Genomic DNA, 12,378 nt, shown 5'->3' on the forward strand with positions numbered 1-12,378 from the left:
TGGTTCATGACTCTCTTCTTCAGAGGGGCGACATCATCCAGAGTTGTAGCAGGGATACTGCAGTGTTTTCTACCAGATGATCCACTTGTGTGGGACTAAGATCAACGTAGATGTCTTCCACTGCTTTAACACACGGCATCGAAGAGGATAAGCATGTAACTGCTTCCTTAAACTTGGCCACGGCATCATCTGACAGACATCTACTATAGTGGGATTTATTCCCACATGCTGTGTAGACCATTATTGTAACTTCAAATGTTAATATGAAGTGGTCCGACAAAACAGGGTTTTGAGGAAATACAATTAAATTTTCAGTTTCCATATGACAGAACCAGATGGAGGGTGTGGTTACCACGGTGAGTGGGTTTATTTACATTCTGAGAAAAGCCTGTAGAATCTAATAATGAGCTAAAAGTAGAACTGAGGCTGTCGTTGTCCACGTCAACATGAATGTTAAAGTCTCCCACTATCATCACTTTATCTGAACTCAGCACTAAATCTGATAATAAGTCAGAGAATTCAGTTAGAAACTCTGAATAAGGACCAGGTGGGCGATAAACAACAACAAATAGAATCGGTTTCTGTGTTTTCCAGTTTGGGTGTGAGAGACTAAGAGTCGGACTCTCAAATGAATTATAACTAAGTTTCGGCTTTGGATTAATTGATAAACTTGAGTGGAAGATTGCTGCCACTCCTCCTCGGCCTGAATCTCTAGGAATATGATCATTAATATGACTGGGAGGAGTTGCTTCATTAATACTAACATATTCTTAATGTTGCAGCCAGGAGAGACAGAGTAAATCAATCTGATGACCAGTTATCAACTCATTTACTAACAGAGATTTAAACCAGAGAGATCTGATATTTAATAGTCCACTTTTAATTATCAGATTTTTTTTTTGATCCATTAATTTGGTAGGATAAATTTTTATTACATTTTTATTGATAGATCTTTTCTTGAGTTTTTTTTAAATATCGGTGGTCTGGGTACAGACACAACCTCTATAAGATGTTGAATGTTTTGGGTGAGTGACAGCTCTAAAAAAGCTGCAGAGGAGCGTGTTAGACTGCAGCTCTGCGTCCTGGCCTCAACCCTGGATGTCAGGTTTTAGGGCTGTTAAGAGACATGGCCATATTTCTAGAAAGAAGAGCTGCACCATCCAAAGTAGGATGGATGCCGTCTCTCCGGATCAGACCAGGTTTTCCCCAGAAAGTATTCCAATTGTCAATGAAGCCCACATTGTTAGCGGGACACCACCTCGACAACCAGCGGTGAAGTGAAGACGTACGGCTAAACATATCATCACTGGTCCGGTTAGGAAGGGGTCCAGAGTAAACTACGGAGTCCGACATCATTTTTGCAAAGTTGCACACCGATTCAACATTAACTTTAGTGACCTCCGACTGGTGTAACCGGGTGTCGTTACTGCCGACGTTAATAACAATCTGACTGTATTTACGATTAGCCTTAGCCAGCAGTTTCAGGTTTGGTTCAATGTCGCCCGCTCTGGCCCCGGGAAGACATCTGACTCTGGCCCCGGGAAGACATCTGACTATGGCCCCGGGAAGACATCTGACTCTGGCCCCGGGAAGACATCTGACTCTGGCCCCGGGAAGACATCTGACTCTGGCCCCGGGAAGACATCTGACTCTGGCCCCGGGAAGACATCTGACTCTGGCCCCGGGAAGACATCTGACTCTGGCCCCGGGAAGACATCTGACTCTGGCCCCGGGAAGACATCTGACTCTGGCCCCGGGAAGACATCTGACTCTGGCCCCGGGAAGACATCTGACTCTGGCCCCGGGAAGACATCTGACTCTGGCCCCGGGAAGACATCTGACTCTGGCCCCGGGAAGACATCTGACTCTGGCCCCGGGAAGACATCTGACTCTGGCCCCGGGAAGACATCTGACTCTGGCCCCGGGAAGACATCTGACTCTGGCCCCGGGAAGACATCTGACTCTGGCCCCGGGAAGACATCTGACTCTGGCCCCGGGAAGACATCTGACTCTGGCCCCGGGAAGACATCTGACTCTGGCCCCGGGAAGACATCTGACTCTGGCCCCGGGAAGACATCTGACTCTGGCCCCGGGAAGACATCTGACTCTGGCCCCGGGAAGATATCTGACTCTGGCCCCGGGAAGACATCTGACTCTGGCCCCAGGAAGACATCTGACTCTGGCCCCGGGAAGACATCTGACTCTGGCCCCGGGAAGACATCTGACTCTGGCCCCGGGAAGATATCTGACTCTGGCCCCGGGAAGACATCTGACTATTATTATATAATAATAATATTATTATTATTATATTGATAATAGTTATTATATTAATATATTAATAATAATATGAATAAGATATATATATATATATATATATATCTGTGTTATATATACCTGACATCTGACAGGTAGCATTATCATTAAGGGAGGCAGGGTCGTAACTAAACATGTCACACTGAGCAGAAAAAACAAGAAGAGGTGGAGGGAGAGAGGGAAGACATCGCTAACTGCTAAGCTAGCAGTACCAAAACGCCAAGTTAAGTGAACGTTGGTCAAAGATTTAACAGTAGAATTGCTCAAGAAGAGCAAGCGTGAGTTTTAACTTGAGATTAGAAGAAGTGTGGAGAGAGTTAAGATACGTAGAATTCAGGAAAAGAAGCTGAAATAGCAGAGAAATAACACCAGTCACAATGTTTGTAGACAGGAAGTGACGCAATACGCTCACCGTAACGTCAGACGAGATTCCTCCAAATACACAATTCATGATTGTGTTACAGTAAATATTAAACCTGCTTAAATACTTAACTAAACATAAGTATTATGTACGATAATCACCAGCTTGTTAGCATGAAAATAAAATTAGTATGTTGGTATTAGCAACATTATTTGCTGTAATTACTGCACAATTTTGTCAGTTTACATAAAAAGTGACTTACAAACTTGAAATATTTCCATGTCCATGTTGTTTTGGAGTCATTATGGAGTCCCAAAAGTGACAAAAATAAGCAGCGACAGGCCATCTGATGAAAATCAAAATATATAATGGAACAAAAAAAAAAGTCAAAATAGTATGTATTAATATACACACATCTTTACAACTTCCTTTAAACTCCTCTACAAAAGTTGATGTGGTCTCCACAGATGGATTATAATCTAAAACTCCTGAATCCCTTTGGACTCCCGCAGGTTTCTAAATGAAGACGGGTGGCGACATTTTGTGAAGGTGCCACCTGACGCCAGACATCACTGGGATTTTTTTGCCTGTGTTTTTTTTTTTCTGGAGTGGTTGCTGCTGACATAACAACAACTTTGTGGTTATTAACATTCTTGCAGAAGATTCAACTGCCTAACTTTAGATCAGCGTTGTGTCTTGTAACGTCATGAGAAGTCACAAGTGCGGCTAGGGTGGGGTGGTGCAAGGGAATGAACAAACAGGCAAAAAGCAAAAGGTTCCCAGAAAAAGGTGAAGTTTTATTCTTCTATAACCCCACAACTCAGGTAACTCTTTTTATCCAAACAAAAGTGCAAAACAACCAAAAGCATCCAAGTGGAGTTAAGGGGTTGTTAAAATGAATAATGTTAGAAATAAGAGTCAATTTAGAGTGTCCTCGGTTCGTTTAGTTCCTCTTCAGTCTGGTTCTGTCCTCTCCTTTAGGCAGTCCTCCAGTCTACTTGTGCTTTCGGTCCTCCTTCCAGCCATGTGCTCCTGTTGTCTGCTTCCTGCAGCCTTGAAGTCCTTCCTCAATCAGGTGGATTAAACACTCACACCTGGGTGAGTGGTGAGGCATTCTGGGAGCTGCAGTTTGTAGATCGGTGGCCATTTTGTGGTGTGGCTGCCGATCTACAACGGGGATGTAGCACCCATCCACTACCTGGCCCCTGGTGATGCCACAATCTGTATTGATGCGGAGGTGGCGGGTCGGGTGCAATATTGTAACGTCTTGCTGTAAGGACTTTAATGTGTTAAGTGCCATGAAATAACCTGTGTTGTGATCTGGCGCTATATAAATAAAATTGAATTGAATTGTAAAGTTTTCAGGGATTTTAAGTATTGGACAAATCTTCACCTTTGGCCTGATGGCGCTAAATGAAAATGAACACAGTGACTATTCTTGACAGCTCAGCAATAACTGATAGATACTGATGCAAACATAAATGTATTTATTATAGTTCACAGTGAAGAACATGAATCAGCTGACAGATCAATATTGATTTGATGCAACATATTAAAGTCATATTATCGATTAGAATACAAAACCACAAACATCATTTGTGAAAAGATGCATTTACTTTTTTAAAAGTAAGTTTGAAAATTGTTTATCAGGAATCGCTGACTTGCAGCTTGATGACGGATGTGGGGCAGTCCGACATCATTGCCAAGATGGTGACCGTTTCGTTGCTGTGTGTGAGACCGCCGGCCTTCGCTTTCCCTCGGACGAACGCCGCGCTCGTGTTATTGGACATCTCGCGAAGAAGTTGCCGATTGCACTCTGTACCTACGCCGAAGACGCCCACCGCGTAGACAATGGACTTCAGGTTGAGGTCAAACGGCACCAGGTACAGGACGGCGAGCTTCTCCGAGGACGCTTTGGCGTCGTTGTTGAAGAGATCGTACGTGAAGACGCCGACGGATCCTCGAGCAGTGTTCGGGGTCTTCGTGAAAAGCGCCTCTCCGGTTGAGGACGGCCGAATGGCAGGCGGCAACGGAACGGTGCAGCGTCCACTGTCCATGTAAACCCTGAAGACAGGAAGTGGAGACAATCTGAGCGGTGGGAGAACATAGTTTAAGATAAGAGGACAACGTACGGAGAAACCGTTACCTGGGGTTAGACAGAGTGTATCTGGAACTCTCATTGGTCAGCTGGACGGTGCACTGCCGGTGTGTCGGTATTGTTTTAGCAATCGATGAAGCAAGTGAAAGTCCCGTGCCCAACCCCCCGTTGGCCACGTCCACAATGTCCAAAGGATTCATGGTGACCACCTGCTGAGACTCACAGCACGGAGCAGACTCACCTATTGTACCGTCAGCGTCAGTTCACCATGACGGCAGGATAAATAGTTTACATTAAAAGTTTGCTTCACAATTTGTTTTCATTTTATAATTCTGTTCCATCCAACAGGTGTTGAGACATTTATTTGAAACATTATTTGTGATGAGAAGTTGTTAGATAGAAGTCATGTCCTCAGTTTGTGGACTCACCTGGCTCTTCTGATCAGGGACGGCTGAGAGCTCTGACTGTCAGGCATGCAGGTCGTCCTCTTATACAGGTGATGGATGAAAGAACTCTGATGCTCCAGAAATCTCTGCCAACAATATTCGTTCATTTTACTGGAAATATACAGATACACGGAAGTTCCTACAGGAATGTGACTCCACCTGTTGTGAGACCTGCAGTGTTTGTTGCGATATGGTGTTGTAACGGACCCAGACACAGTAGGAAGAGGTTTCTTTTCGAACCAGGAAGTCCTTTAATCTCACCAAACACTGACGCACAGGAGGCAGAGAAAACACAATATACAAGTCCGTATGGGGCTGGAGCCCAATGTTCAGCGAGGAGATTAATCTCCTCTCCTCCTGAGCCAGAAGTTGGCTCCATCGCGGATCGCGGAAACACAGAAGTTTCTACAGGAATGTGACTCAACCTGTTGTGTTACCTGAAGTGTGTTATGTCATTAAGATAGCAACAGTTAATTAATTTGGACATTCCCTTTTTTTTGTATTCCCTTTTGTAGTTGCGTATCAGTTTTGGAAAACAATAGTGAAGCTACAGAACGAGTGTAAAAGAAAAATGTTGATAGGAAACAGAAAAGTGTCATGACAATGTGTTTATTTTGTTTCAGGAGAAGAAAAAAAAAGAAAATACAGCTTTTTGTAAAGGCAATATACATTTAAAAGCTAAAGACTGGTTAATATTAAGTAGTGATAAAACTGTAAATCATGCAGGTCACCTTTTGTGTGTCACAAGAGGAATGAATAAAAACTACAGCTCTGGTCACAACATAACGATTTGGTTGTGGAAGCTCAGTGATGTTCTGAGCGAATCGACAACTTTTATAAACCTTTGCTGAAATAAACATGTAAAAAAAAAAGGCTTTATTTTGACATGATCTGATTTTGAAATTTCACCATCTTTTTCAAACCACTTTTCACTTTTTTTTAATTTGGAAGTCTTGCTGAGTGAAAAGCAGTGAAAATAATTATTTTAGAAAAAAATAAGAGCAATTAATAAATACACACACACACACACACACACACACACACACACACACACACACACACACACACACACACACAAACAGACTATCTGCACAATGTATTAGCTATGCTGCTCCCATCATTCAGCTTGACCACAACCTAAACCGCTAACGTCACAAACACTCTTCGAGGGAGCGTTCAGTCAGGGTGTCACATCACTGAAGAACCCAACATGAATATCTTTGGACTTTTGAAACATGCAAACTCCTCACAGAAATCAGTTTGGAACCCAGAACCTTCTTGCTGCTCATGACAGCACTGGTCCGTTCGGATTGGAAGCCGTTGACTCACTATTTAGAAACAAACAGGGTTTGAATGTTCAGTGAGTCACTGAGCAGCCACTCATGTCATGTGACCTGTTTAAGGAAGTGTTAACGTTGCATTACAGTAACATCCCGCCTCCCTGGTTCATTTTCTGTAATACTTTAGCTGTGCATATCATTTCTAGTTATGAATGTTGCAATTGGAGGAGCTCCAAATGAAACTAAAGAAAAAAACAAACAGTAAACAAAAAGTGAATAAAATGTGTCCATCAGTTATCTCGGTGTTGTTAGCTAAAGTCACTCCTTCTTATTAGTTTTCTGGAGGTCCATCTGAAAATAATCCCTCATTCATTAGAAAAGAAGATTCAAGAAGACCTGTTTTTGGGGGCGTGTCTGTTTGATTGACAGGCCTGTGGTGCAGTCAGGTTACAGCTATCGGTGGACGGGACGTAGTATCGTCAGGTTTCCAATCAGATCGGTCAGATCCACCGATGGCTCCTCCCCCAGCTCGTCCAAATATGGTCACTTCCTGCTCCAAACCGCTCCGTACTAGCAAAGATGGTGACGGACAGAAACTGAACTGGAGGCTTCATAACGTTCACAAGCCAACGATGATCTCACTGATGGATGATGATTGGACAGAACTGAACAAATATTGAACATTAAACAGCCTTTCTACAACTATTGTTATGACCGGCTCGAAAGTCGCAACATAAGGAGGGACACAACACCGAGTTCGATGTAAAAAAAAAAGGTGACCTTTTATTACCTAACACAAAATAATAATAATTAATGTGACAATCAAACTGAAGACCACATCTGGTGCCAGGAAGGTGAGAGAGAGCATGGGCGGAGCAAGGCGGCACTTATATTTACCTTGAATAGGTAGCACTTTAGTAGCACTTAAAATGGCACTTACTTATAGCACTTTGAAGTTTGGCTATCTTGAAGAAAATTGTACTTTCTTAATTGTTGTTGTTCTGGGTTTTGTACCCTCATGGTTGAAATGCACTTATTGTAAGTCGCTTTGGATAAAAGCGTCAGCTAAATGTAATGTAATGTAATGTAATATAGGATACACCCACACATTCATGCCCTCAGTAGCTCATCAGGGAGCTGCACCTAGAACTCAAAGATATATAATGCACACATATGCACGCACATACACAAACACAAACACACATAAGCAACTGCATTCATAGCAGGACATAGAATTAAACATAACACTACACAGAAAGAGTATTAAAGTTTAAAAGTATCAATCAGGTTTTTATAAAGGCCTGAATAACATTCAGTTCTGGTCTTGCAGTCTTGATGATTCTGCAGCTCCACGGTCCGAGATGTGTTCTTTCTGTACAAGACACTAAATGAAACTTCAGTGAGCAGGTGTTCCTCTGCACTTGACCGCAGGCTGGCGTTTTTTTTTTTCAGGAGATCGTGGAACCTTCAATGCAAACCAACCCTGAAGCGCTCGTGGAGATTGATGATGGTAAATGTCCTCTGACACGTCTTCATCTGGCTCCAGCACGTCGGCCGTATCTCTGCACACATTGTGTAAAAAGCCACATGCTGAGATACCTGCATGACTCTGAACATGGCAGACCTGCCTCCAAATTCAACCGCGGCCTGGAATCTTTTCTGTACACTTTCTGCCGCTTTGCAAAGTTCACCTACATAATATTTAAAAAGTTGAAAAAAATGGAAAATGTTGTGCATGCAGGTTACTCATCTAAAAGGTACAAACTGCTGACTACAGCACAAAAACATTACATAACGTGAATGAATATTCTTCAGGATAAACAAACAAAGTTGCAAAAAACACAACACTAGTAATTAATTGGTCAAATAAATTCATGGAAGGCTGCAAGTAATCTCTTCCTTCGTTTTCCTCTCCTCTTTTTCTTCGGAGTGGAAGATCTTTCCATCGGGCTGCTTCCTCCAGCTCAGCCTCACGTCTTTACTCAGGCCGAAGTCCTCCAGTCTCCGACTCATCTGAGAAACACAAACCAACAAACCAACAAACCAACCAACCAACGAAGGAGTGTTCCCAGCCGAGCTCGGTGATGGAGCCACGGCACCGTGAAATCCTGGTTCGGTTTCCTGAACGTGACTGCGTACAGACGAGTAGTCGTGTTTGTGTTACTGTGTGACTTTGGTGGTGTTTTAGCTTCTCAGTTCGGATCTAAACTAAAACCAAAGACGCACAATCAGGCAAACAAACTGACCAATGGAGGCAGCGATAAACCAGGAAGTGTTGGGTAAAATGACTGATTTTGTCAAAGGAGTCTGGTGGCTCTGAAGAGAGAGATGTAACGGCTTCAGTTCCCCCGCAAAAGTCCAAATAGAATAAGTATCGTCTACAACGTGGACCACCTCAGCATCTCTTTGCCCATTTTTTGGATCAGCCGGAAGCTCGGCTGACTCAGGCACTGCCGAGATGGAAACGACCGGAGAAACAGAACCGCTCGGCAACAAAGCTGGTTTCATGTTTTATTTAAAGTCCATGCGGCGCCCTGAGTGGATCGAAGTCTGTCTCCGCTCCGTTTGTTTGTCTCTTAGTCCCTGTAAATATGACATTGGAACTGAGAAGGTTACCTGCTCCCTACAGGGTTGTATTATTTACAACAAATAAGTAACGACAGTAAAATCCAGAAAGGAAGTGTTTGAATTGGATAGCCAACAGTTAATACAAATGTATAATGTATTATCTGCCCCTGTATTGTTTCCCCCTGCTCTTGCTTTCCACCTGGACCCGCCAAGATTAGGGGCGTGGCTAAATCTGCCATTATTAAAATGACCTAATATGAGGTTCCTTATCTCTTTATCTTGGTCTATTTCATACTCATTTTCATTTCATTGGTGCTGATTGGAAGTAAGAGTCTGCCTATGTTTTATTTTAACCCATAAAAAGTCTTTGCAGTTTAAATCGTGTGTCGTGTGCTGCAATTGGCTGTTTGCTTTGACTGGCATTGCCATCTAAAATCTGCCGCAGAGCAGCAATTTGCTTTGTTCAGAAAGTATGTAGCCAGAGCTCGCTGATGTTATTGTAGCTTAAAATCGCTAGCAAAGAACAAAGTTCACATGGGAACGGCAAAACACACGCCCATCAGGAGGTTTTTCAACGAGCCGAAACTGAAGGAGCAGGTGCCTGATTCCAAATGAAATGGGCGTCCCGTCGGACCACTTCCACGGGTCTCTGTAGAGGCCGATCCACGTCACTCGGTTCTAGGACATACTTTGAATGTGATCATTCTCAGCTTGGTTCCTGATGCTGGCCAAGTCGATGCAGGTTAATGCAGATCAAAGGATCAATGATATTATATACTATAACATCAGATATTATAATCTGTTTCTCTCACCGTCTGAGCAGACAAACACTGCAGCATTATTGCAACTCCAGTCGAACCAAGTACCAGAATGGAGTGCGACACAGTTCTCATTTCCTCCGGTGTTCGAGGGTTCACCAGAGCGCCACATCCTGAAACACACAGAATATTTTCAGTAAATTCTCAATAGGGAAAAATATGTCTATCTTTCTACTATCCCCATTAGAAAATGACACTTGTAGAAATGTACTGTATGCTGTACAGCTGCCAAATAAACCTTCATGATATTGCATTGAAATCCTCAGAATATTCATGACGTCATAAACGACACAAGTTCCCCTTCATGCTCTTTTCTACTTTGCTTGAAGAACCTCACTTTGTCAACATGAACAAACTGCATCATGTGAGCAATATTAACAAAAACCTTCTTCCAGAGAGGACGTCTTACCTCCGTGATGTCCCGCAGGTCAACTCAGTGGTCAACGTATTGCACTAAATTCTAAAAGCTGTTTATCGTCATGTTTCTATGTAAATAAAAACAGTTTGCATTTAATGCAAAAATAGTCCCCAACATATTATTTACATATGGCTACAAAGAGTTGGTTTAACTCCTATTCAAATAACGTCTCTGATCACTTTGTAGATTGTAGTGATTCAGGAACTATTTACTCTTTATGAACTACAAAGTTCTCAGTTTGTCCACAGCTTTGTTTTGATTTTTGTCCCTTTCCTCTTAAGAATGCATAAAATACCAAAATACATGCTGAACAATCAAAAATAGGAATGCAACTTGCTTTCTACTGTTGTCTGCATAAATCCTAAAATTAAAATGGTGATGAATTATCAATCAATCAATCAATCAAAATGAATTTGCACAGCACATTTAAAACACAACAAAGGTTGCTTAAAGTGCTGCTCAAAGACAAACAGTCATGCATTGGAAAAGACTGGATTAATAAAAATAAGTAAGATCAAAATCAAGACGAGCGAACACAAATCACAAAAGTAACAAGTACAGATCAAAGCGGATCGGCCAGTGAAAATAAAAAGGTTTTTAAACGGCTTTTGAACATCGGTGAAGTGGATCAGCTGAAAGAAAACGGACTTTGACAACAGATTTAATCTGGAGATCTAATTTAAAAGATGAGTCAAAAATAACACCCAGATTTTGAACATGAAAATTACAGTGGGTTGCCATGGGGACGAGACACAATGAAGGACTGTCCGGTGTCACAGCTGAAAGGTGGAGATGGATTGAGCAGCAAGATCTCAGTTTATATAATTCTAACATCATATTATCTGATGATTATGTAAAGTTATAACAAGGGTTCCTGTAGAGAAACCATTTAGTAAAGCTGCACCAACATTTGCATGGCAAGAGTTTAATTTGAATAAAAAAAGCAGGACTGTAGGTAGTCAGGCGAAACCAGCAAGCAGCAAACACACTGTGGAAGTTCATCTTTCAATTGTTTTGTTTTTAAAGTAAATGCATGTAGATCATTTTGAACCATCGGTCATGTTGCTGAGCAGCTTACAGAACGACCAACTGCACACACACAGAGAGGAGTCAAGATGAATTCATGTTACAGAAGAGATGATTTGTGTTGTGAAAATGATGTCAAGAAGTATAATACAAGATATGTTTGACCCTTGAGCCTCAGGCTCTTGCTTTCTAATTCTGCTGTTTCATTCATCATGTGTTGAACTTTTATTTGTTTTTACCAAGATAACCCTTTTTGATTATTGTTGTTATTCTATATTGTCTCGTGTTTTTATTGTCTAAATGTAAAGAAGTTATAATGCCATTTACAATTTGTATACCTGTTATGTTTTTCTCATTGATTTAAACGTCTCCTGATGCAATGGGTACTCGTAGTTTTAGAGGCTGGTAATACCAGAATGTATTTAATAACCTCTGATGCAGATTCCAAGGCACTAAGTTTGGGGCTGATAAATAACTCTGATATAAATATGTTGTTTGTGTTCCTCCTCAATGTACATTAGTTGAAAAATTCTATATTCTCTGGTGCAAAAACATATGCAAACATGTTACTCTTTTGAGGCTGGAAGAAGGCAAACTGGAAACATGAAGACGTTTTTTTTTTTTTTTTTTTGGTAATTTGATTATTTGGGTTTTGCAAATCATCCAAATAAGCTGATACATTTTTACATACGCAAATACTTGGAAGAAGCCCAAGTCACGACAAGCTGCTTTGTAAACGCTGTGTCCCCCAAAACTATCATTCAATCACAATCCTTGGTCTGAAACAGAAACGAAAAATGTTACGTAATTGGAAGTATTGTGAACTTAAAGCCTTATATACTGTATCATGTGCGCAAAATATTCATTTTTGTATTTGAAAATGTTTTTTGTTGTGTCAGGCTTTCTTGTCTTCCTTATTATATAGTAAAATGATAACAGGACATCCTACAGTGATTATACATCACATCTGGTTGCTGGGGAGAGGAACATGTGGACTAATTTGCTCAATCTGCTGCCACCACGACCTCTGACCCCTGATAAGCAGACAAT

The 12,378-nt window shown here is 41.7% G+C and overlaps 2 protein-coding genes across 2 annotated transcripts in view; both read right to left on the reverse strand.

Moving 5' to 3' along the window:
• Window positions 1-12,378, reverse strand: part of mpp2a (MAGUK p55 scaffold protein 2a) — a 70,851-nt gene that overhangs the window by 25,158 nt on the left and 33,315 nt on the right. The window lies entirely within an intron of this gene.
• On the reverse strand, window positions 4,185-4,978 carry LOC138215503 (DELTA-thalatoxin-Avl1a-like). The gene is made up of 2 exons (XM_069177699.1): window positions 4,821-4,978; window positions 4,185-4,738 (listed from the first exon to the last, which is right to left on the reverse strand). Exons 1-2 carry the CDS (start codon window positions 4,970-4,972, stop codon window positions 4,321-4,323), a joined length of 570 nt encoding a protein of 189 aa, XP_069033800.1. The 5' UTR covers window positions 4,973-4,978; the 3' UTR covers window positions 4,185-4,320.

This window comes from Embiotoca jacksoni, unplaced genomic scaffold (assembly GCF_022577435.1).
Source record: "Embiotoca jacksoni isolate LCO1_2020_lvr unplaced genomic scaffold, fEmbJac1.0.p SCAF_76, whole genome shotgun sequence".
In the NCBI taxonomy this organism is placed as follows: Eukaryota; Metazoa; Chordata; class Actinopteri; family Embiotocidae; genus Embiotoca; species Embiotoca jacksoni.